Source organism: Saccostrea cucullata, unplaced genomic scaffold, assembly GCF_032062105.1.
Source record: "Saccostrea cucullata isolate Sc308-1 unplaced genomic scaffold, CSIRO_AGI_Scuc_v1 ctg1366, whole genome shotgun sequence".
Taxonomy (NCBI): Eukaryota; Metazoa; Mollusca; class Bivalvia; order Ostreida; family Ostreidae; genus Saccostrea; species Saccostrea cuccullata.
This window is the reverse complement of record NW_026921579.1, coordinates 148,342-175,065: the sequence shown is the minus strand read 5'-3', so window position 1 is coordinate 175,065 and position 26,724 is coordinate 148,342. Positions and strand designations below refer to the sequence as shown.

The 26,724-nt window shown below is 33.1% G+C and overlaps 1 protein-coding gene across 1 annotated transcript in view; it reads left to right on the top strand.

Annotated features, from left to right (window-relative positions):
• The first annotated feature begins 5,341 nt into the window (after positions 1-5,341).
• LOC134260390 (NHL repeat-containing protein 2-like) overlaps positions 5,342-26,724 on the top strand; it is a 75,663-nt gene continuing 54,280 nt past the window's right edge. Inside the window, exons 1-3 of the mRNA XM_062742954.1 lie at positions 5,342-5,364; positions 17,359-17,590; positions 22,086-22,208. Coding sequence (XP_062598938.1) covers positions 5,342-5,364; positions 17,359-17,590; positions 22,086-22,208 — 378 coding nt within the window. The remainder of the gene's footprint in view (positions 5,365-17,358; positions 17,591-22,085; positions 22,209-26,724) is intronic.

The window sequence follows — 26,724 nt, the reverse complement described above, 5'->3', positions numbered from 1 at the left end:
GAGCAATATCAATGAGAGTCTGAGGTTTGTTTAATTTTTTGTCACCAATTTCCATCACTTATAGTCGTTTAAACTAGGGATGGCAATCGATTGCAGAATTGCTAATCGGTTAACCGCAAAACGTTCCGACCGATTAACCGGTTAGTCGTATCAAGATATACATTTTGACATTTTCTTTTTATATACACAAAAATGACAAATGAAATTAAATGGCTGAAATCACAGTAAAGAGTATTGCATGTGTCGGATTAGACAGGTTTCAATGAAACAGGTTTAACAATAAATCAATCTACATCCTAGTTATCCGTCCAGTTATCTGCACTTATCAGTGTTTGGAAAAAAGAACGAAATATTTCTATTTTCAAATTTAATACAACACATATAAAGTACATCTTTTACTGGATGCATTCAGTATCGCTTTACAGTGCAGTTCAATCCCCCTTCTTTTACAGTTTGTTACTTGATGTTAAATGTTTAAAAAAAGAACTCAGCGATAAAAAATGATTTAAAATCGTCTCTTGAGGGTTTCCGTAATCCATGGATGATCTTTCGTCTGTTAAAAAAAATTATTAAAACTTCACAGATACATGTATAATAGCATATTTTTGTATTTAAAAAAAACAAAACATTTATAACTGAAATTTTCACAGTAATACAAAAAGAAAGATTTAATGATGTTTACCTAGCGACGCCTGATCATCATGAGGGTCTCTTTTATCTGTGTACTATCATTCACTGTAGGATACCATGGGTTGTACCAGGACTCTGGGGACCACTGACCGTTAAGGAAGGCATAGGTACACCAGTTAAACCACCAGCCCCCTCTACGGTAACTGTCAGCAGCACAGTGACCATCACTAAATCTGTCATTGTCTCTGTTTGGGGTACTAAAGTACATCCCAGACAGATCTAGGAAAGGATTACCTGTATCTAACATGGAGTCTCCTGTAAAATTAGATAAAAGGAATCACATAGATAATGAATTTATATATATTTTTAATCTAACTGTCAATAATAATACTAAGGCACATCTAAGATAGACAGCTTTATTACATTTTTTCATTGAATAAAAATGATATCCTGTCACAGTGTCAAAGGATATCAAAATGATATCCTGTCACAGTGTGACGAATATCAGAAGTGCGGGAAAACTCTCGATTTCCTTTCTCATAACGAAGATTGCTGTAAAAATAACTTCCTTGACCTTATATAAGATAGATGGAAATAAATAAACCATTCTGACAGCGAATAAAAGTGTCAAAATTATCAAAAATATGTTGTCAAATTCATGTTTACAGTGTTTTCACCTCTCTTAGCTATGACGTCTCAACCGCTGAATTATGACGTCCCGAGTCCATGAATGTATAACAAAAAAGACAGAGGCAAAGGAAAAGTCACAGATTTTTTTTTTAAATGTAATAAACAGAAAATTCAATGTTTTGTAGTTGAATATGGAATTTATTTCACTCGTGAGACAGGATTTTTTGATATTTTCACTCGTGCTTCGCACTCGTGAAAATATCAAAAATCCTGTCCCACTGGTGAAATAAATTCCATATTCAACTACAAAACATTGAATATCCTCTATTTATGTGATGGAAAGAGTGATAATATTTATTTAGTTTAGTCCTTGAATCCCCGGTGTCTATCATACTGGCACCTGCAGATTTAGAAAAACAATATATAACAGAGATAATATTTATTAATTTATGTCACATTAATTGTAATACTTAAGTACGTCTGAGATACGCAGTTTAAAGTGTTGTTTCTTGTAAAGAGAGATAAAAATAATACAAGACAAAAAACCTGCGAAATTCACGTAGCATCCTTTCTAGTGTAACAATAAACAACAGACGTGTTACACTTTTTAAGCATGGTATTATTGGGGGGGGGGGATAAAGGTCACTGGAAATTAAAGAAAGCATCACAAAATGAAATATTAGTATTTTTCCGAGACCGTGTCTCTAAACAGTTATAACATGCAATACTAAGTAAATCATTAAAAACGAGATAAAATATGGTGCATCTGTGAATGTTATAAGATGATAAATTTCCTATTGAATAAATGTGAATGTGAAACGCAATGAGGTCTTTTGAGTTTGACTTTTTAAGCTTTTTTAATTTAAATATTTATCCGATCAAAATTTTTTTATCATCAAATTTTTGCAAACCTTAAGACATTTTAGATTAATGACGCACTGTAAAGTTCCTACTCCGTAGTAGTAAAAAATGTGAATCATTGAAAATCAGACTAACATGCTCTGTAAACTTTTTCCGTATCAGTTAAAATGTGAATTATCAAAAATTATCAGGAAACCCAAGCTGAATAACAATGTTGAACAAATGTAATTATTGGATTTATTTGTTTGAAAAACTTAACATAATTGTCCTTGTACATAAATTGAATAATTAGAAATTTTATCTACTTGACAATAACAAATTCAATATCTGCTGAATATATGAATTGTATCTGCAAATGAAACTCTGAAATATTAAACATGTTTTTTTAGAGTGGAATAAAAAATGTATACAGAATATCAGAAAAAAAAAAACACATCTTTCTTTTTTTTTTCAAAAACTTTATAATCTTTCAATACAGAAAAGTATTATTATGATGCTATACGTTATTTGAACCTAATTTTAAGAATTTAACATAAATACACAGACCTAATGTTCCATTGGCAGGTCCTGCAAGAAAGAGTTGATATTTTCCTGCTTCGTCGGAGACAGAGAATCCGCCGTAAATTTCATACAGCGTTGTACCATTCTGGAGAGTGATGGATGCATAAAGGGATGAGGTTTTTTCGTTCGTTAATTTATGGATTACGTCATTCCCTGTATTAAGATATATTTGATTTCATCTGAAAAGTTCATCGAGTACAATTAATTCTTTTAAAATCTATATGAATCTACCGTAATGAAAAATCAAATTATTTTCCATAGCTGTAGACAATTTTGCTAAATTTGATCTCATTAGAACATGTCGCTAAATGATTTTCTTCTTTTCTGTTTTTTTATTATTTGAAATATCAATAAAACACGATATCTAAATATCATAGAACACACATTACCTGGTCTTAACTTTAGATCTTTATTACGCATTATGATTTTTTACTTGCCACAAGAATTTTTTTTATCATAAAACTTTGAAGGAATAAAAAGTTCTTATTTGAAACCGATTTACACTTACCAATCCAAACGTTCTGTTCTGGTGAACCAAAGCCATTCTTATAATCCGTCCAGTTCCTGTCAAAGGTCACGGATCCATCTAAGCGTTTCTGAATTGCCTTTGAAAATTAAGATGCGTAACAATTCAATTCATTGCTTCGAACAATCATGCGATCCATAGGTTATGATATAAACTACAATACAACCCTAATCCTTAAAACCACCAAAACAAGGTGTGTTATATTAAGTACTTTTAATTATAAAATAAAAAAACCCCTACCGTCCATCCACCGTCCATCGTGGTCATGTCGCAGTAGACACTTATTGAAATGGTTAATGTTCTGTAGGGGTATATGTCATACACCCCTGTGATGGTTTGTCCATTTTCTTGAAGATCCTTGCAATCTTTGGGCATGCTAGAAAAATCTAAAAAAAAAATACAAGAAACTTGATAAAAAAAAATCGTGTCCCCTCGAGAAGGACCTAGAAAAACCAAAGAAGCTAAAAGAATGAAATTTAAAAAAAAATTACATACCGTTATCCGAGTAGTATCTCCAACCAGCCTCATCAGACAACCCAGATGTCAGACTTTCCTTGTGGGTACGACATTTCCTCGTTTGTGAGTTAAAGCCAAAGAAGCTGCATTCCCTTTGACAGATTGTGGCGCACTCGATCAAGGAATGAACATTGTGTTCCCCGAAAAGTTCATAGTTTGATTTCTTATCATTAAATTCGAGTTTCGCTGTATATTTCTTAGATATAAAGGTAGCTTTAGATAAAGCTAAGAAGCCTACTATTAATGTGATAACCCACTGATTGTTCATTTTTTTTGTTGCGTCAAAATCTGCCGCGTTCTCGTGAATCTGTGAAATTCTGCTAAATGGTCTTTCAACAGCCAGATATATATATCGTACCATAATCAATGTCTGAAAAGCGATTGGCTAACTGTTACGTATTCTATATTTCACTATTGTTTAAGTATCGATTTTATCGAAGTTCATATGAATTGTCATGAATTTTCATAAACGTTTATTTTGAAATTGCAATTTAAAATTTAACAATGAAAGGTGTTCTGTTTTTAATTTAGTTAATGCCTGTTATGTTATGATGTTGTACAATGTTTTTGCGTTAGCTATATTTTAAATATGTAATTTTGATATATATATTCCTTCAACTCAAACTGAATGAAATTGGAAATCAACAATTTTCTAAAATTCAAAGTGAAAAATTATCTAACTCTAAGACATTATAAAGAATTTATTGATTTATTTCAACTTTGATACATTAGCCTCTAAATGTTAATGTATTACTATAAATCATCATTATTATATTTATTTTTGAGTCTTATAAAAGACGTACATTTGTAAGATACAAATATCAGAGAATTCTAAAAGGATACTTTTAAGCGTGTTAAAAACTTTAAAAAATGAAAAGTACTTATGATAGATGTTCAAAAAGAATCGTAATACGTTGTTAAAATGACAAAGGCGTCAAGACCTGAGGGAGGAGGCGGGGCTTAACCATTACATAGGCAGTGGTAATTTGGATTTACCTTTGTTGTTGATATGCCCCCCCCCCACACACACTTTCGATTTAACCCCCCCCCCCACTTTCAATTTGCTTCCGACGCCCATGAATGAAACCCAGATTGGTGAATTTCTTTAAGGAAAGGAAATAAGATAAGTTGTAAAACGTGTTTCCGAATCCTGTTTGTATTATCTACTGTGTATACATGATGTCTAATTTCAATGACATAAAGTTAAACTAAAATGGTGAACAGCTAATGTTGCACATGAATCGCACACTTATCATTTTAACTTAAAAAGGCAAGTGGTCCTTGGGCTTGTTGAAATAATGCTTAATCTGCACATGGAGACAAAGAAACAATTCGGTTGTAATGTTAAAGCCTTCAGTTAACAAGTCGGGTGTAATGTTCTTTAACCAGATGATGAAAATAAAGATTAAGCGTCATGCTATCTTTTTTATGAAACTCTAACATCACATATTTTCGAGGTTTGAGAAAACCATATTCGTTTATGAGGACTTGATTTCATATTTAAAGAATTGTTTAATAGTAATTTAGTTGGAAAAATGATATTATGATAGACATATATTCGTGGGTCTTTCATTTTATACCTTAAGAACCACGAAAATAAATACCTCGCAGAAAATAATGAATTCACAGTTGTTCACTAGGTAAGAAAGACGTAATGAAAATATGTACACGTGTAATTTTAAAAGCAGTTACAGCATAAAGCTGGCAGAAATGTTGCCTAAGTAAAAAGGTCAACTGTGACAGGTGAAGTTGGATGCAGGAAATAATTAAAAAGAAATATTTTCTTGTTTGAAATATCTTGAAATAAACTTGATTGTCAATACATTTTAGCATACGCAAGCAACTTTATTTGCGGTTAATATCACTGTATGTATAAAGTTGCCGTGAATAGAAAACTGTTTTACATTAATGGTCTGAAATTTTCATTTTTTTTCGATGAGGCATATTTTTCGTTATGCTAGATTAAAGAAAGTAACTTTAAAACACTGCGAAGTTTTTAATACAGAAGACAGTCGAACAGATGAGAACTTATGTTATCATTTTGTACCATTTCTGTCAAATTTAGGAAGTACAAAGGTTACATGATTGAGTTTTTTTTCTGTAAGTCAAGGCAACGCAGAGAACTGCTTGCAAAAGGACGAATAAAAAGTCGGCTGCCACTGAAAGAAACCATTAAAAACGACAGGAGAACTATCAGAATTCATCAGCCAGAGATGGATTGTGAGTTTTCAGAATTAAATCCTTAAGTAAAAAGCCAGGGTTTTTGCAGGGATCGTGTGACCAAAAGAGAATCATATACTATGGATTGTTTTTTTTTGGATAAATTATACATTATAAATTATACACAGTCTTTAAGATACAGATAAGTCTCATATGTATTATAGAATATAATGAAATAAATACATAACACGTATGAAGTTATTGCATAAATGTTATATAAAATCAACAAGAAAACTGTGATGTATCCATCAGTTGTAAAAACATAAAGTAAACAATTCCTGGAAATAATACCCCATTCCTACGACGAAAATTTGCTCATGTTTAAAAATTTACACCTAAGTAAATCTACATAGGTAAGTAAAAGTTAATTTGCTATGCGTTCAGACGAGAGTTATGTACAGTAAGTTAATCCTCACATATTGATAAAGATTAAGGAGATGAACAGATTCAGAATTTTGAAGTTTTATAGAAAAGGCTTTTTCCTTTCTGTTTGAGTATAAGACTAATCTTTAAGACCAACTTTTAAATCTTCCTCATTGATTTCTTGGTACAACTTAATTAGTGACTTGAGGGAGAAAGAATAGTATAAAAATTAAACTCGAAGAAGCAGAACTTAATAAAATTATCAACATGAGCTGCAAGATTGACATGGGAAATTTGTATTGCAAATTTATAATTAAATATTTCAATGATAGAAAAAAAGAACATTTATAAACTACAGTTACTCATATTTGCGATGGAAGAACTTTTATATATAAGCTTCAATTATAGCAAAATTACATTATTGTCGTCCTGTGCACTATTGATCTCTTATATAATGCTCTATATTCGATTGTACAAAAACATTTTTTCTGAAACAATTAAAACAATTTACTTTGGTTTTATTAATCACAGGGGTGTAAATCATATACAAATTATATTAATCATAATAGCTCCTTGATTTTAAGAGTTTTGCCTTCTATAGTCACCAAATCGGCGTGTGGCGCAGTGGTTTGTGCGTCTGCTATAGAGTCGCAAAATAACTTGATCCTTACGTCGCAGGTTCGAATCCCATTGTTGGGCGTGGAGTCCGATCCTTCGGATGAGACCGTATAAACGGAGATTCCGTTTTGCAGCAGGTGCTGGCAAAGAAAAGATAATTCCCTGCTCAATGGCCTTGAGTGCCTAGTAAGAATTAAGAATTCTCAAGAGGGAGTTAAACAATATGCAATTAATCAATAAATCTAGCAACCATGTTTACTGACTGATATTTTACACTCCATTGCATACACAACCAAAAAAAAACCACTTAAAATGAAAATTTTTTAAAATAAACGGAACAAAATACATACATAAGTAAATCTGTTGCGTGTTTATACGAAACAATTTACACACATGAACTAATAGTTTGCTACAAAGTGTATGCAGAAGTTAATCTACACCTAGTCCAGACCAGGCGTAAATTTACTCAACTGTGCAGAATCTGCAAATGAGTATATCAGTTCATACAACAAAAATTGGACATGTGAGTAAATTTACTCATTTGTAAAATATACTAAGGTATGCAAATCATGTCGTATGAATGGGGTATATTTCTTGATAATCAAACCACTTCTATTTGTTGATAAAAACATGCCTCTGAATCATGGATACTATAGTGGAGACGATTTACAGAAAGTTTCTAGTCAAAAGAAAATAACACAAAAACGAAACACTTTTAAACCTTTTCAATTCCAACAGTAAATATTGGCAGGAAAATATAAATAATAATCAAACACATGATTAACCTATCAGCAAAAATCTATTTTACTTCATAAATATAAAACACAAACCGTGTAACGTATTTATTTATGCTATTAGTAAAATTTAATGTCCTAAATATGGTATCTGTCTTTTTTATCACAGGAAATATTAAACATCTTTATATATAAAATGTAAAAACATATTTTTTTTAAGGATGTACTTCATGGAAGTAAGTATATTATGTATATCGTAATTTATAAAATAAATCAATTACAAACTTACATTCCGATAATATTAAATCTATATTTATTTAAGACATTGACGTTATTTATTAGTTTTTGGGTAAATGTGATGTGACTGGTAGGTGAATGATCTTGTTATCGATCTTATTGCTTATATCCTGTTCAATCGCCTTCCTAGTAGACGAACTATTGACCAAATAAGCAACCCCCACCACTCAGAAATCCGAAAAAATAAAAAAAAAAGTTTCAACATGAGGAAAGTTTTTGATAAACAGTTTCTAAAAACATGTGTCGAATTTAATGAATTGTTTATCAAACTTCAATCCAAATTTGTTTGGTGTATATTCATTCCTAAGGGAAACAGACGTTCATGGAAAAATTAAATTTTCTAAAAATTAAAGGAAATGCAGCTAAAATATTATTTATCCTCTTTCTATCTATCAAGAATCTTGAGTGGGTTTTTCATGAATATTTCAAATGCATTTAATTGGGTACTCAGTTGGGAAATATTTCCGCCATGAGCCTAAAAAACATCTTGTTTAATTATCATACAAATGAGTCTTAAACACATCTAGTTTAATTACCATACAAATCAGACCCGGTTTTGTTTGACTGTATCATTTATTTATGGAATACTACGTTTGAAAATGTCCGTTTTCTCTCATAAAGGATAAAATTAAAGTTATTGACAACTTTATTTCTTTTACATTGAGATTGTTTTTACCCAGAAGTTAAATCACTAAGTTATTCAGCATACCATAGTTAGATTTTATGGGGTTTTTTGTCAACATAAAGTCTTTCATATAGCATTGAATTTCTGGATTATAAACGTATTTGTCTTTTTCAAAGGTCTACCTCTTAAAAGAACAAGAAATTGTTCTTGTTAAAAAAAAAAAACATAATTTTGATTGAAAGCTTAAATAGAGGCAAGAGGACGCAGAAGTTGCGTGGTTTCCAAAGTTTTCTTAAACCTGCTGGAAATTCGTAAATTTTAAAATGGTTTTCACTTCTGATAAAAATTGATCACAAGCTTACATTTCTGTGACTTTTATGTATAAGATGCATCTTATAGGAGGGTTGTTTGGAAAGTTCGTGGACTAGCACCATAAAAATAAAATCGCTTAAGATAGGAGTATATCAATGAATTATCTAACGTTGAATTAGCATCATCTTTTTTTATTCGTATAATAGACTATACGTCACTAATCATATTTTTAAAAAAATTAATTGTTGATGTCTTATTGCAATGGTATGTTCAGGCAGAGCAGACACAAAGATTATGTTTTTTTCTTACATAAATGTAACTGAGAAAAAAAAAACAATTATATGAAATCCTGTCGTTTAAAATTGCCAATAATTCACTTATGCGATTATACAATATTACACCTTAAAAAATGCAACTTTAGCACCAATTTGTAAGTCTTTAGAGTTTCATAGTAAACTTAATTTGAAATATCCAAATGAGTCGACATGGGTGGTTTTCTTTTTCTAACATGCTATAAAGTTTCATTCCCATGGGAAAAAAAACTGGCATAGACCTGGGGAATATTTAAATATGTCATTGACCAAAAATACATTCAAAGTGCTTGTTTTGACGACATTTAAAGTCATAAACTTTTTTTACTAAGTGTATTTGTTAGTTTCTACATACATATTTAATTAGAATTCAATTCAAAAAACGGGGGTCAATATGCTTCTTTTGGCGCTATAGTACGTTTAATATGACATTTTTGAACTGAAATTTGTGTGTAATTACAAAATAAATCTTCGACGTTTTCCCTCAAATATTTTTATCCAATTAATGCATGAAACAAAATGAACACTAAGTCTGTTTAAAAAAGACACTTTAAAATCATTACTAAGAAAGAGTTTTAAATTGCTTCGCATATTCAATTATTTGACCTTTCTGCACTAACAGATGTGGTTTTTCTGGCATTGAAAATTTAATAAGCAAGAAAATAATGTTAAAGTCTCAAACTTTTTCTGAATTTAATCAAATAGGTTGAAGTTGTCTTGAATATTTAGAAAAAAACATTAAAAGCGGGGGTATATGATGTAAATTTTTAGATATTACTAAAAAAGTGTCAATTTTATGTAAAATTGACTCAATTTTTCCCGATATTTTCAGAATATATTTACTATATTTGTGACACTTTGTTGAAAGAATTCATTAGAAATAATTTAATAGATATTTCAGATCCAACATAACACATTTCACTGCAAAAAAAAAAAAAAAAAAACTTTGGGTCCAACCAGCAATGGAAAAATGGGAATCCAAAATTAAAAGCACTGTTATAGTTCAAAGGGGAAAACCTGATCAGTTTCGTCAAAAAAATCTTACGCCACAAAATATGTCCCTAGCATAAGTCTACTTGAATGGGATTTAATCGCTAACATTATGAAATATTTTGTTGATGAACACAGAGATTTTTTTTTTAACGGTTTACATATTTCTGAAATTACAGTCCGTCGGATGGAACAAAGGTTATCAACTACATGTATTTTGCGTGCAACAGATAAAAATTTCCCGCCGATAATTGCTGAAATCTTGCCGACTCGGCGCTAAGCAAAATTCAATCAATCAATAATTTGTACCTGTATATTTACCTATTTATTTTTCTACATTATTGATAATAGACATTTGACGAAAAGACGATTGTTGGGTTTTTACTAGGAGTGGGGGGGGGGGGGGGGGTAATAATGTAAAGACACAGTGGCTAAATTTTTGTCGAGGTATCCGTCAAATTACAATCAAGCGAGAATGATGTGGAGGAAAAGAGGGTGTATATATATTAACTAGCTACATGTATTTGAAGGTGAATGTGGCTGTAGTAGAAACGGTTTTAGGGAGGAAAATCCTAATAAAATGAGCTTACTTTTAGACACAGGGCAAGTATCACAACATGTTTGATTTCACGTAACCACGATGTATATACAGATGGATGTGATTTTTTTTAAATTTAACTTAAGATTAATTATTGTAGCATGATTTAAGTTGTGATTTTATTGGCTGCATGCTTCATGTAATTTCTGTAAGAAAGTAGGTATTTCTGAGATCGAATTCGAATCCCTGTAAATTTGACTCGATCTCATTGGTTCCCTTTTCCTTTACATGGTGATTACGTAAAATCAAACATAGTGTGTTAACTAACTTGCATGCTTTGAGGATACAGGCTTTATGAAACGTAAAAGTAGCATAGTGTGGATCTATATTTTGTTTATTGGAAGTTCAGTTATTCATAGAAACAAAGCTGTTGGTACGAAAGACAGAAAAGTAGAAATTAAAGATCTTTGGGGGGGGGGGGGTGTTGAGTATTTGTTTTTTAAAGGATTTAAAATACAGTTAACACAGTTTTTGGGATTGTACATCATGATCATCTGTTTTTGTCATTTATTAAAAATTCTTTTAACTTAGACATGATGACCGCTCGGATTGCTACGCGTTGACAGGTGCCCTACCGAAAAACGGAGAATAAACCATGACGTCACAATTGAATCGTGAAAAAAACCACGATATGCTCAGAGTTAATTTTTCAAACATAACAATTTCAAAATGTAATAATTTTGTTATAAATGAAGATATTTTGATTCCGTTTTCAGTTTTTGTAATGGTTTTACATGGACCATTAAAAAACACAAAAATCTCAAATTCGATAAATTTTGCCATAAGGTCGATTTCTATCCGACGAGGCTCATATAGTATATTAAAATATATAAATAGTATAGACAAGATGATATGGTCATAACGCACATGCATTCAAATGCGCTTGAGTGCAATGCTAAAAATTGAATATAATTGGTATCCTTCTGGGAAAACGTTGTAAAAGTCAAAAATGCACAGAGTTTGTCTTATTTAATGAAGCTTACAGGGAATATGGCATCGAAAGGGAGTTGGGGAGCATTTGGGGAACATCTGTAACGGTTCCCGTTACAATTAGCACTAGTTATTTTGTGGTTTTGTCTGGACCCTTTCTCAGAAACTATAGCAAGGATTAATCTGAAAATTTGTACACTTATTATTCACCATATGAAGGTGTGCACCTGGAATTTTCAACTCTTTTTGTTCATTTTTCTGCATTTTACAGGTTTTATTTTTTATTTTAATTGACTTGTTCATTTTGGGCTCATGTATCAGGTTTGAGACATAGAATCTAGAATATCTGTACAAAAACGTTAACTACAGCTTAAAACTTTTCATAAAAACTGAAAAAAAAGAAACATCATCAAGTGTTAAAAACAGTTTTTACATTGCACAGAAGATAATGTAATTTCATTTGTCTCTTGGGAATAATGACTGGACATGCATCCAGTTAAAGATAAATTAATGAGTTTGGTGTGGGAAGTTGAACATTAAGGCATCTCATTATGAACCATATGTTATCTCCTGGGAATCGGGCACAAGAATTAAAGGTCTCTCTTCTCTTACTCTCTTAATTGTAATTTATTGTCTGTCAAAGCACTTCATTACTGGATGACCAGCTCTTTATTTTCAAAATGAATTTGATATAAAGCTATCAAGATTAATTTGATTTTGTATAAATTGATTTTTTTTTCAACAATCAGTTTGCAGAGTGACATAACACATAATTGCAATATATTTTTTTAATGCAGAAATAAAAAGATAAAATAACAAAAATAATGTTACAATGGAATTACAATGTATAAGTATTGATGTTTCATTCATTAAGAAACATGATGAGCATGCAATTATATTTCACTGTAAGTAAATTGTGAACACCTCTAGATCCATAAAGTATTTCTGAATTGGCACCTTCTCTGAAAAACCCAGTGGGGGGTATTTGTCCCTACTGGACAGTTCTAGTTCATTCAGCGTTCTCCTGGCCCCCTTGCGAGACAAAAAAGATTCAGGTCTCTAAGAGAAATTTAGATTATGGCATGGCATGATGTTATTTCGCTATAAATGTGGCTATGTCAAACTTTAAGAAGTTTATTTTTATAAGTTAAAGTCCGAACTGAACAAGAAATTGACACTTAATCATGATCAGTGCGTATTCCTTTAGACATGCAGTTGCTACATTTAAGTTTTGAACAAAAGTCCAAGGTAAGCAGTATAAACCACTTTACATTATAAGAGAGAGGAAATTTTGTGGAGCGATTGTTTTCGGATTTTTACGATTTTTACCTATTGCACACATGATGAATAAGTATAAACAATTTAGTAATTCATTTATGAAGAAAGATTTAGGGGGGTCTGTTCACAAGTATCTGTGGTCCATAATTTTGTGACAAATTTTATCAGTTTCATTTCTTCAAAAGAGAACTCGATTTTATGTATATATTCTTACAGGGATGATGCAGGGATGTCAATCTTGAAATACTGGTGTTAGGGTGGGATATATTGACTACATAGTGAAAATGCATAAATTCTTTAAAAATCTTTTCTTTTGCTCCTGGGCATTAAACCAATGATAAGGCCGATGGGTCTCTTGTTAGCTCACCTGAGCCAAAAGCTCAGGTTAGCTTTTCTGATCACATTTTGTCTGCTTTCCGTCTGTGACTGTCCGTCTGTAAACTTGTCACTTTTTCAACTTCTTCTCAAGAACTACTGTGCCAAATTTGATCAAACTTGACACAAAGCATCCTTGAGTAAAGGGGAGTTTAAATTGTAGAAATGAAAGGCCAAGTCCCCTACCAAGGGGAGATAATCAAGAAAAGACAAAGATAGGGTGGGGTCATTAAAAAATCTGAAGAAGAACCACTGGGCCAGAAAAGCTTAAACTTATTTGGAAGCATTCTGGGGTAGTGAAGATTCTTTTAAGATTCTAAATTGTTCAAATCATGACCTCCAGGGGTTGGGCAGGACCAGAATAGGGAATCAAAGTTTAACACAGAAATATATAGGAAAAAACTTCTTCACAAGAACCACTTGGTCAGGAAAACTGAAACTTATATGGAAGCATCCTATGGTATTGTAGATTTAAAATTTCTTAGATCGTGACCGCAGGGATTATAGGGCAGGGCCACAATAGGGAACCCAAGTTTTACATTGAAATATATAGGAAAAAATTTGTAAAATCTTCTTCTCAAGAACCACAGGGCCAGAAAAAAATGAAACTTATATGGAAGCATCCTATGGTAGTGTAAATCTTAAATTGTTCAAATCATGGCCCATTGGGGTGGAGCAGGGCCACAATAGGGAACCCTAGTTTTACATTGAAATATATAGAAAAAACTTCTCAGGAACTACAGGGCCAGAAAAGAAGAAGCTAAGTTGGAAGCATCCTTAGGTAATGTAGATTTAAAGGCCACAATGGACTTTCAAAGTTTAACATAGAAATGTATAGGGAAAATCTTCAAAAATCTTCTTCTCAAGATTAGCAAAGCCATGATTGGTAATATGTATTTAAATGGAAGCATCTGCAGGTGGTGTATATTTAAGTTTGTTACGTCACCTGAGTAACTCAGGTGACCTATATATTGCTATCCGTTTTTGTCCGGCGTCGTCCTTCGTGTGTTAACATTTGAAAATTTTCACTTCTTCTTTTAAACTACTGAACCAATTTCAACCAAATTTAGTATACAGCATCTATGGCTGAAGAGGAACAAAAATTATGTATTTCATGGTCCCTGCCCCCTTTGGGCCTTGGGGGTGGGGCCAAAACCACTAAAATTATTACAATCTTCAAAAATCTTCTTCTTTACTCTGGGACATCAAGCAGGCAAACTGTTGGCATGAATGTATTGAGCATTGATTTTCTACCAGAATTGTGAAATTCATGGCCCCTAGGTCAGGGGTTCTAGTGCTAGGGCTTGGCTACTGTAAATCACTATTTATTCACGAGAACTTTATTTTTGCGTAATTACGCGAGACAATATGCTCGCAAAAATTTCATTCTCGCGTTTAATAGTATTCCTTAAGATTATATAGAGCAATGACCATAATTCGTGAAAATTTTCTCTCGCTAATAAAGAGTCAATGACTATCTCGCAAAAATAAGGTGTCGCGAAAATTAAGTGATCTACAGTATATAGATTATGTAGTGAAAATGCATTATTTCTTTGAAAATCTTCTTTTCTGCTCCTGGGTATTAAATTAACTAACTAAGCACATAGTTATGATGAGCAAGAGTGCCTCTTCCAGTATTGTGAATTTTATGGCCACGGGGTCAGGGGTTCTAGTGCTAGGGAGGGGCTTTATAGATTATATAGTGAAAATGCATTATTTCTTTGAAAATCTTCTTTTCTGCTCCTGGGTATTATATAAACTAACTAAGTACATAGTTATGATGAGCAAGAGTCCTCTTCCCAAACTGTGAATTTTATGGCCCGGGAGTCAGGGGTTTTGGTGTTAGGGTGGGGCTCTATTGATTATATAGTGAAAATGCATTTATTCTTTGAAAATCTTCTTCTCTGCTTCTGGGTATTAAATTAACTAACTAAGCACATAGTTATGATGAGCAAGAGTGCCTCTTCCAGTATTGTGAATTTTATGGCCCAAGGGTCAGGGGTTCCTGGTGTTAGGGTGGGGCTCTATTGATTATATAGTGAAAATGCATTTATTCTTTGATAATCTTTTCCTTTGATCCTGGGTTTTATACCAATTATCCAAGTATATATATTTATGATGAAGAAAGGTGCATCTAGCAAAATGGTTATTTTTTATGCCCCCCACCCTCCTTAGTTGGGGGGGGGGGGGGGGTTACATAGTCTGAAAATAAATTAATGCTTTGAAATTTGCTCTTTAATATTAATCAACCATTTTATGATAAAATTTGCAAAATTTTGAAATATGTGGCCCCAGGGTCAGTGGTTCCTTTGGGGAGAGGTGCAAAACTGGTTATAAAGTGGAAGTGCATTTTCTCTTTGTTACTCTGATATCTACCTCTGGGTATTAAGTAAATAGAGTAAGCATGGTAAGTTTATAATTATGATAAGCAATAGTGCCTCTTTCAAAATTGTGAATTGTGAATTTCATGGCCTCTGGTTTAAAACCAAATTTAATTGTTTGAAAGTTGTTACACAATACTCAGGTGACCTATAAGGCCCGTGGGCCTCTTGTTTAAATCATGACCTCCAGGGGTAGGGTGGGGCCACAGTGGATGATCAAAGTTTTGCATAAAAATGTATGGGGAAAATCTTCTTCTCAAGAACAGCAAAGCCATGAATAGTCATATATGGAAGCATACTCATGTGGTGTAGATTTAAGTTTGTTCAAATCATGACCCTCGGGGGTGAGGTGGGGCCACAATGATTTGTCAAAGTTTTACATAGGAATAAACAGAAAAAATTTACTTCTCAAGAACAGTAAAGCTACAATTGATCTTTTTTTTTCATATGGAAGCATTTTCATGTGGTGTAGATTCAAGTTTATTCAAATCATGACCCCCAGGGGGTAGAGTGGGGCCACAATGAAATTCAAACTCAAAGGGAAAAAGTCAGTCAAAAAAAATATGTTTGCATGCTTAGTTAGTGTAGATTTAATTTTGTTCAAATCATACCCCCTCTCCCTTTTAGGGTTAGGTTGGGGCCAAAGGCTCAAGTGAGCTTTTCTGATTGAAATTTGTCCGTTGTCTGTTGTCGTTGTTGTCATTGTAAACTTTTCACATTTTCATCTCCTTCTCAAGAACCATTGGGCCAATTTCAACCAAACTTGCCACAAGGTATCCTTGGGTAAAGGGGATTCAAGTTTGTTCAAATGAAGGACCACACCTTCTTCAAAGGGGAGATAATCATAAATTAGTAAATAAATGTATGGCATATTTTAAAAATCTTTTGAAGAACCATGCACTGGGCCAGGAAAGATGAAACTCATGTGAAAGCATCCTCATGTGATGTAGATTCAAGTTTGTTCAAATCATGACCATACAAAAAATCTTTAAAAGTCTTCTTTTCAAGAACCACTAGGCCAGGAAAGATGAAACTCATGTAGAAGCATCCTCTGGTAGTGTACATTCAAATTTGTTCAAAACATTACCCCCGGGGGTAGGGTGGGGCCACAATGGAGTATCGCATTTCAACCTAGGAATACATAGGAAAAATCTTTTAAAAATCTTCTTCTCAAGAACAGCAAAGCCATGATTGGTCATAGTTTTATGGAAGCATCCTCTTGTAGTGTAAGTTCAAGTTAGTTCAAATCATGACTCCCAGGGGTAGGGTGGGGTATGGAGTATCATATTTTAACATAGGAATACATAGGGGAAATTTTTAAAAGTCTTTTTCTCAGGAAAAGCAAAGCAATGATTGGTTATATTTATATTGAAACATCCTCTTTCCCTTGATTTACATAAACGAAACTAAAAGAAGGTTCAGTACGACTTTTATTGATTTAGGGTATCCATGGGCATTTTAAAATATTCAATTGTTTCAAATCCACGCTGATTTAGGTGATGCTTAACTTGCTTTTTAATGAGAAATATCCACTAGTATCTAACTATTCCCAAAAAAGAACTTCTCCCTTCTTATACACACTTGCATTTGATATTTCTGTAGAGAGTTCAAGCAAGGCACTTGTGTTCCTTTTGCTGGTAGTGGAAATGAGGAAAACAGAAACAACAGTTACCCTCAGAAGGCAGCTTTTGCTCAGCCCTCAGGGCTGACCCTAGGATACACGAAGGATGGGGGCTTTCTATTTGTTGCAGACAGTGAGAGTTCTACAATAAGAAGTGTGTCATTAAAGGATGGTGCTGTTAAGCACATAGTAGGGGGAGAAAGAGACCCAATGGTAAGTGCTTGTGATTTGAAAATAATCAACATATTATAAATATTTTAATGGACCGTCATGGTTTTTAACCAGTATTTTGTAAAAACTTATGCCCTGTTCACACCATCGTCGCAAACCATGGCCAGAATGTACGATCCCCTCCCACTCTGGCCGTGGTTGAATGAGAAGAGAATTTCTCGTAGCTCATTAAGATTTTGTCCAATGCGAGTAAAGCATAGTCTGATGATGATCTTTGATGTGACCTTTCAATATCCAATCACAGTGTATGAAATTCTGCTCGTGTCAATTTTTGATTTCATTTGCGATGGAAACAAAACTTGTCATTGAGTGAATTTGGCGTCAGAATAGAGAGGGGTAAATATTCAAGATTACGACACATTTTGTGATAAAGCAGCCACGGGTAGGAGAGAGCTATATGCGGACACTGGACAATGGCTTGAGACGATGTGTTTACACAGAGAGTTTAATTTGAATTAAACGTAAGTTACCATGAATTCTACCACAATTATTGCCGAGATCAAAAAAAAAAGCCGCAGTCATTATTCTCCAATAAATCACGAACGTCATCAAAACATTATCAGATCAGAAACTCGTATCAAACCTGTGCATTTGAAATGTACATTTGACTTAAGAATGAAATACTTATTAAGACCACATTGATGTGTCGTCTTTTGCAATTTAAACACTGTATATTGCAGAAAGTAGCAGATGAGTGTAGGTTTCTAAAGCCAAGCAGGGCTGTTTCTCGAACCTCCCTACGCCATATTTAAGCTCCATGATTTTAGTGATAAGGTGGTAAAGTAGAAAATTGATTTTGTTATTGTGTATTCAAAAAGATTAATCTATATAAGCTACAAACAGATTTACAATTAATAAAAGGCTAATTTTAATGCAGTGAAAGCTTAAATCATCTGAATTCTATTCACAGGTAACCGTAAACAAACAAATTTACACTCTGGTGCTAAATGGAACAGCGTTATCGTAGCATGGTGACCTAATTCGTTCTCTCATATCTTAGAGCTGCTATTGCATGTAGTAGAATAGAAATAAAGTCCGTGTTTTCGTGAATGTTGCAGAATAACCTCCGAGGTCGAGAAATGTTGTTTGAAATATAAAAGCCTCGGCTAACACCTCGGCTTTTATCTTTCAAACAACATTTCTCGACCTCAGAGGTTATTCTGCAACATTCACGAAAACGCGGATTTTATTTCTTAATTAAATTTGAACTGCGTTCACACGAGGAGTTTAATGTGAATTAGTTTAATTCGAATTGATTTACTGTGCATTAAATTACTTTGCATTAGCTCTGTGTGAACGCTAAGCAAAGCTAAATCGAATTAAATTTTGAGACATTTCAGTGATGGCAAAATTAAGTCAAATGCCATATGTCTGTTGTAAGCTTTAAGAAATTGTGCTATTTTTGAGTGAAAAACTAAGGAAAATTGTGTAAAAATGTGTGTACAGACACTGTGACATTATGTCAAATGCATCAGCTTCTGCATTCTGATTTTCAAATGAAGTCATAATAGCCTTACTGACGCCTGACTGTAGAAGAAAGATGTGGAGATAACGAACAGTATTCAATATCAAAGTCCATAAAACAATACAAATTAGGAGCAGAGCAAATATGGACCTCCCAAACATTAGAGGTGGGATCAGGTGCCATGGAGGAGTGAACATCCCCTGCTGATAGGTCACACCCGCCATGTGCTCATTGTCATGATCGGAAAATAACAGAAAAATCTGTCATCAATTCAGTGTATAAATAATGGAATAACAATTAGTTTGAAAAACATCAGTCAGCATTTGACTCAATGATAAATTGTATTTGTTGACAAAGTCATGTATCGACCATAGAACTTACGAAATGATGACTTTAAACAAGACTGCTGATATTCTTTTTTCATCAACTTGTTTTTCAATAATTTACCTCATTTTAGAAATTGTTCATACTTTAAGCATGCTCTTGCGTATCGAATCAACTGAGATATATATACTCTGTATGCAGATGATGAAGGTATATTGCTGCATAAGAAAGGGAAGTTGACTATAGAAAAGTTAAAGTCATCAAGTTTATCATAGAGCTTGGTTGTTAGTTAAGGAATCACTGTCTAGTTAGTGTAGTATGCCAGTACTGTCTAGTTAGTGTAGTATGCCAGGGCATCAACGATAGTGGGAAACATGGGATAATTTTCATAACGGGCGAAGCATAAATTATCCCATGTTTCCAACTATCGTTCATGTCCCTGGCATACTACACTAACTAGACAGTGATTCCTTATATTTCCATTTCATTACGAAATAAAATTGTAGATTTAAACTTTAAAAATGTAGATGAATAGATTTAAATTACATGAGGACTTCCATGTCAATTTTAATAGTCCTCGCCCACTGACGTCAAACACAAAGGCAGCTGCACGAGATTCACATGCATATTTGACCTCCTTAGCATCAGACACAGAGACAGATGCACACGAGATTTGCATGCGTATTAGCCTCCTTAGCTCCTGACCTGTCGACCTGCCTAATTTACATTCCGGCAGAATTATCAAGAAATAAACTCCTCCTAACTTTCAAAGAGTTATCACAGAGAAAAAAAAATTAGAAATGGAAATATATTACCATTAACGTCTTTTTCAAGTAAAATATCCAGAAGAAAAATGCTCATTAGTTTACTTCGCTTTAGCTGTCGTATGAACGCACTTTAATTTGCATTAGTTTGATTCGCATTAGTTTACTTACATTAATTTACTGCAAATTAAACTCATCATGTGAACAGGGCATAAAACAAATTTAAAAGGACACGGTGACTCACAAAGGGGAAAATTGACAAATGTAGAATTTTTGCATGACCCATGTAAATTTTTAGGACATTTTTAGGGCCTGTCTGGGTCCAGAATTTGGCAGCAGTCCCAAGTGAATAAACTTATACTTTCCCAAAAATATGTTAAGGGTTTTCTCAAAGAAAATCTTACTAAATTTGTGATTAAAATCAGTTTCTGTAGTTATCATGATGATTCTCAATAAACTCCAGCATGTTAGACAGCCATTTTGGATTTCCTCATTAGATAATTCATTCCACTATTGTTCTTGATGTATATTATGAGTTAACTTTTATCTGAAATATTCTTGAGCTGCTTGTCAAGTAAGTATAAAACTCATATGACAGTGTTTTCTTGAAATCCAAAAATAGCCAAATTTACTTTGCATTCTTCAATTCAGCTAGCCCCCCCCCCCCCCCCCCCCCCCTAAAATGCATTATTTTAACACTTAAGATTCGAACTTGAATTCACTATTATTGAATACCGTATAATCCCTATTAAACCCCCCCCTCCCCCGCCCCTATAAGTGCCCCCTTAGGTCTTTTTCATCTGTCAGGAAATAAGGGCCCCTGTACAGTGATTGAAATCATTTTAAGTAAAGTTTAACATTATTATAGTGGTTTTTTGAATTTATATTTTTTCAAAAGATTTTTTTAACTTAAAATATGACATTATGATAAATATTATAAAGAGAATATTAAAATAACTGCCCCCTTTTCGCAATTTTCTAAGCACCTGGGCGGTTAATAGGGATTATACGGTAATTTCTGGGGGAAAAAAAATGCTGGAAAATTTTTTGGGAAGTTTCTAGTATGCCGGTCCCCAGAATCACGCGATTGCGCATGAGCAGTTATTTCCCTCTCCGTTGCTATGCAGAATGTAAACAAACCGCAATTTCCCACTCGCTTCAGCAAAACGCATCCGATCGAGTGATTAGGGTTAGGTTATATAGTTTTTAAAATTGGGATTGTTTTATAAATCCACTCTGCAATCTTTCTGACTTTGGGCTAATTTATGTAATTTTTGTTTACTTGCATGAATCAGCTTGTCGAATCGTGCCGATATGTTACACTTAGGTTTAGTTCATGAAATTTTTGCTTTACAAAGAACAGGAAAGTTTTATAAATGAAAGTTCCGGTAAATAAACTCGATCTAATGTCGAAACATGACGATTTTCAGCGCTGAGTTTAGGCAAGTTATTGTAAAAGCGACTTACCGTTAACTGCAGCTCAATATCCTGACCTCCTAATGTCCAAATATTCAGAATATTTTTCCTTTCAAATCGATGATGATGCCCATTTCCATCCATTGATGACTAGTAATAACTAACCTTTGTTAAATCCCTGTATTTCTCAAAAAAATCTCGCAATTTTAATAGCATTGCACTTTGAGTCCTATCAGGCATTTCTTCATTACGTCAAAACACAAGTGACGCATCTCATGAATATTTATGAGATTACGTCAAAAATTGATCATGTGACCACAATCCGAAACAACGCAAGATGGAGTTTTACTTCCTAAACAAGTACATTATTTTACGAAATCTTTTAATTCTCATTTAAAAAACTGTGTTTAAAAACCAGTTTTTTAAACCCAATTTTTTTTTTTTGAATCCTGCTGTTGTGCTTCCCTGCTGTGCTTTAATATGTTACTATTTATATTTCATTTTATAGAACCTCTTTGCATATGGAGATCAAGATGGTATTGGGTTTGATGTAAAGTTACAACATCCACTAGGAGTTGCCATGATATCTGACTCTGCTTCAATTCTGGTTGCAGACTCATACAACCATAAGGTAAAGATACCAAATTAAAAAATCAATATTTTACCTTTGGGTGAATTTTTCCTATGAAAGTATGCATCCTTTTCCCTGTTGTTTCTTGATGTTTGTAATAAATCATTGTAAATGAGGAAAAGGATGTGTGGGGTGTTTTATGCTAAATATTTGAAAATAAATCTTTTGCATTATTATTACCCCCCCCCTTTCCATACAGATATCTTGTATGTACAGTCAAACCTTACTATCTCAAATTTGAGGTGATCTGCCAGAAAAATTTTTGAGCTTTCTACAGGTTTGACATTGAATGAAAATAAAGTAAAGAAAATGTTGTTGGGACTTTGAAAATACATGTACTTCAATATATACCCCTGGTATTTGAAATATCAGGCTCGGAAATATGTGAGTTTGCAACAAAGTTCCCTAATTAACAATACAAAAAAGGATCGAAGTGTGAAAAAAGTTCCCTAATTAAAGCTACAAGAATGATTTAAGTATGAAACAAGATGTGTTTGTAAAACTCAATGCAACAAAAGTCGAAAAAGCTAATTTCACAGTAAAGGTCACAAGGTCATTGACCTTGGTGTCTTTGAAAGAACAATATAGTAAGTGGAGTATGCATACTTAATATGAAGTTTTTATCTCCTATATTTCTAAAGTTACGGCGAAAGTTTAAAAAAAAAAAATTTTTAGTATATGGGTCACAGTCAGGTCACAAGGTCATTGACCTTTGTGTTATTTGAAAGAGCTGAATCAGGAGAATATGCATACCAAGCATGAAGTCTCTATATCCTATGGTACAAAAGCTATGGCGAAAGTTTGAAAAAGCTATTTTTAGCATATAGGTCACAGTCAAGGTCACAAGGTCATTGACTTTGGTGTCATTCAAAGAACTGAACTAATGGAGTATGCCAGGGATGGGGTATTTGAAAAAAGTAATTGTAATTGACTGTATTTAATTACATTTTTAGCTCACCTGAGCCGAAGGCTCAAGTGAGCTTTTCTGATCACATTTTGTCCGTCGTCCGTCCGTCCGTCTAGCTGTCTAGCTGTCTGTTTGTCCGTCTGTCTGTCCGTCTGTAAACTTTTCACATTTTTGACTTCTTCTCAAGAACCACTGAGCCAATTTTGACCAAACTTGGTACAAAGCATCTTTGGGTGAAGGGGAATTTAAATTGTTAAAACAAAGGGCCAAGTCCCCTCACAAGGGGAGGTAATCAAGAAAAGACAAAAATAGGGTGGGGTCATTAAAAAATCTTCTTCCCAAGAACTGCTGGGCCAGAAAAGCTGAAACTTATGTGGAAGCATCCTGGGGTAGTGTAGATTCTAAATTATTTAACTTTTGACCCCCGGGGTAAGGCGGGGCCACAATGGGGAATCAAAGTTTTATATAAAAATATATAGGAAAAATCTTTGAAAATCTTCTTCTCAAAAACCACTGGGCCAGAAAAGCTGAAACTTATGTGGGAGCATCCTGGGTTATTGGAGTATTTAAATTGTTCAAATCATGACCCCCGGGGGTAGGGCGGGGCCACAATTGGGAATCAAAGTTTTACATAGAAATATATAGGAAAAATCTTTGAAAATCTTCTTCTCAAGTACCACTGGGCCAGAAAAGCTGAAACTTATGTGGAAGCATCCTGGGGTAGTAATGATTCTAAATTGTTCAAATCATGACCCCTGGGATAGGGAGAGGCCACAATGGGCAATGAATATTTTACAAAGAAATATTTAGGAAAAATCTTTGAAAATCTTCTCAAGAACCACTGGGCCAGAAAAGCTGAAACTTATGTGCACATGGAAGCATTCTGGGGTAGTGTATATTTCAAAATGTCTTAATTATCAGTGGGGTTGGGTGGGGTCGCAATATGTATTACAAGGGGGAAATCTGGTAAAGAACAAAATGGTCAAAGCTTCTCAGGTGAGCGATGTGGCCCATGGGCCTCTTGTTTGAAGTAATTGTAAGTAATTTGTAATTGAACATTTTTTCAATTACTTGTAATTGTAATTTATTTAATTACACTGAAAAAATATCATGTAATTTCAATTACTTTTTCAATTACATTCAAATAATTTTTATAATACACATGCATGATATATTGTCACCACGACCTCCCCATTATACTATCTTTATTTTATAGCAAATCATATCCCTCAGTCCTTCAGTTATACAGAAGACAGATTATTTTCTAATTCTAATGTAGTTTCTTTCTTATCATTATATAAAATTTTATTTTTTTTTTGTTTTATGTTTACCTGAATTTTGCACCACCATTCTTAGGTTCTATTAAGCTATGAAACACACATAATTTATTATATTTTAATCTCTGTTGTTTGTTCAATGAAGAATAAGAATATGTGTGTCAAGAAAAAAAAGAAAAGGAATGTGTGTGTCATTTAATGAAGTTCTCTCTTGTTGGTATTAAGAGATGTAATTGCTCTCCAGATCACACCTGTAAACTAGACCTTATTTTTGTCGTTCAACAAAAACGGAGGGCTTTTCGACCCCTAAAAAGAAGAATCTTATATTACACATTAAAAACACTCAAATAATACAATTTCAAAAGTTCTTTTGAAATCAATACTGAATTGAAAACATAACGATTCTCTTTGTCCACCAGTGTCTACTCAAAGAGAAATAACTCTTCCATCAACATTTAAAACATACGAAAATGTACTGTTTTTCAATCGACTAAAACTCCTATAAGGGTCAAAAAATGACCCCATGCACGGCCAATATTTTTTAAACTGCACTCTTTATGCTTAATGCCAAACCAAAATTAGTTTGAAGATTGCTTGAGAAATAAAATAGTTACGGAGAAAAGGCTGTTTTCTGAATTGACCCCTAAAATCCCTTCTATTTAAAGAATTTTTCTTTCCATGACCTTACCAACTTGAAACAATGATGGATTCATGTGAAATATCATGAGCATTGCTTGCTTCAGTTTTGATATATGGGACATTGTATGATTTCATATTTAACATAGAAATCTCCATAGACAATTTTAAGGGACTCATAAAACTGGAAGTACTCTTCATATGCATATGAAATTTGAAACATAGAAAGCATATTAGACTCCAAACAGGTTGACACAGGGAGATAACTCTTGCATTATTATTTTTTTAAAAGACATAAAAATACATAATTTCAGGTCTCTAAAACACCCATAAGGGATCAAAAAGTGACCCCACGAACCATTATTTTTAAATTGCCCTTTTTATGCTTAACTCAAAACCGAAATCAGTTTGACGATCTATGGACGAATAAAAAAGCAATATACAAAAAACTAATTTCTGTACTGACCCCTAAAATCCCTTTTATTTTAGGAAATTTTATTTTCATGATCTAAATATCGAAAGGCAATGCTAAAGTCATTATTTATGTGAAATATCATGAGACTTGCTTGCTTCCCTTTGAAAATAATGGACATTGAATGATTTCAAATTTAACATAGAAATCTCCATAGGCAATTTTAAGGTACTTATAAAACCGGAAGTACTCTACATATCCATACCAAAATTGAAACATAGAGAGCATATCACACTCCAAACAGTTTGCCAAAGGGAGATAACTCTTGCACAATTATTTTTGAAAATACTTAAAAAATACAATATTTCAAACCTATAAAAGTCCTTTAAGGGGTCAAAAAGTGACCCCACGGCCCATTATTTTTTTAAATTGTACTTTTGTTACTGAACTCAAAACTGAAATCAGTTTGAAGATTGGTTGACAAATTAAAAAGTTACAGGGCAAAAACGATTTTAAGAGTTGACCCCTAAAAGTCCCCAATTTTTAAGGATTTAATTTTCATAACCTTTTCACCTGAAGACAATAATAAATCAATTACTCCCTGTAAATATTGCTAGAATTGCTTACCCTCTTTTTGAGATAATGGAAGACGCAAGATTCTCTTTTACTATAGAAACTCCCATAGACAATTTCAAAGCCTCGTAGAACCGGAAGTTCTGGACTGGTGGACTTGAAACTTACATTACAGCCTTTAATTACTTTGATAAACAATATATAATCCTCAAAATAAATTTCCTACATTGTTTACAATTTTTTTAATTTCAATCCCCCCTTTTCTTAATTTTGGAGCCCTATAACACAAAAATATACCATAGGTGCAAAAACGCTAACGATGACTTTTTTGTAGATATGACTTTGAGGAATACATTCCTAAATTTTGAACGAAATTGCATGTAAAATAAGGAATGTTTTAGGCTTTAAAGAAAATATAGTTTTTGACTTATAAATACCGGAAGTGACGTTTACGGAAGGACAAAACCTTACTTATGGGACACTTTTAGATGTTCTGTTAAATGGTTTTGTTCTAAATTACAGATGTGTAGTGGTTTTCTTTAAATCCTTGACGTAAAAGTGTTAAGTATAATAATAATAATAACTAAGACCTTATTTTTGTCGTTCAACAAAAACGGAGGGCTTTTCGACTCCTAAAAATTAAGGAGGTTAAAGTGAATTGGTTATTACATAATAAAATTTCAAAAGGTTCATTATTCTTTAAGTTTTGGT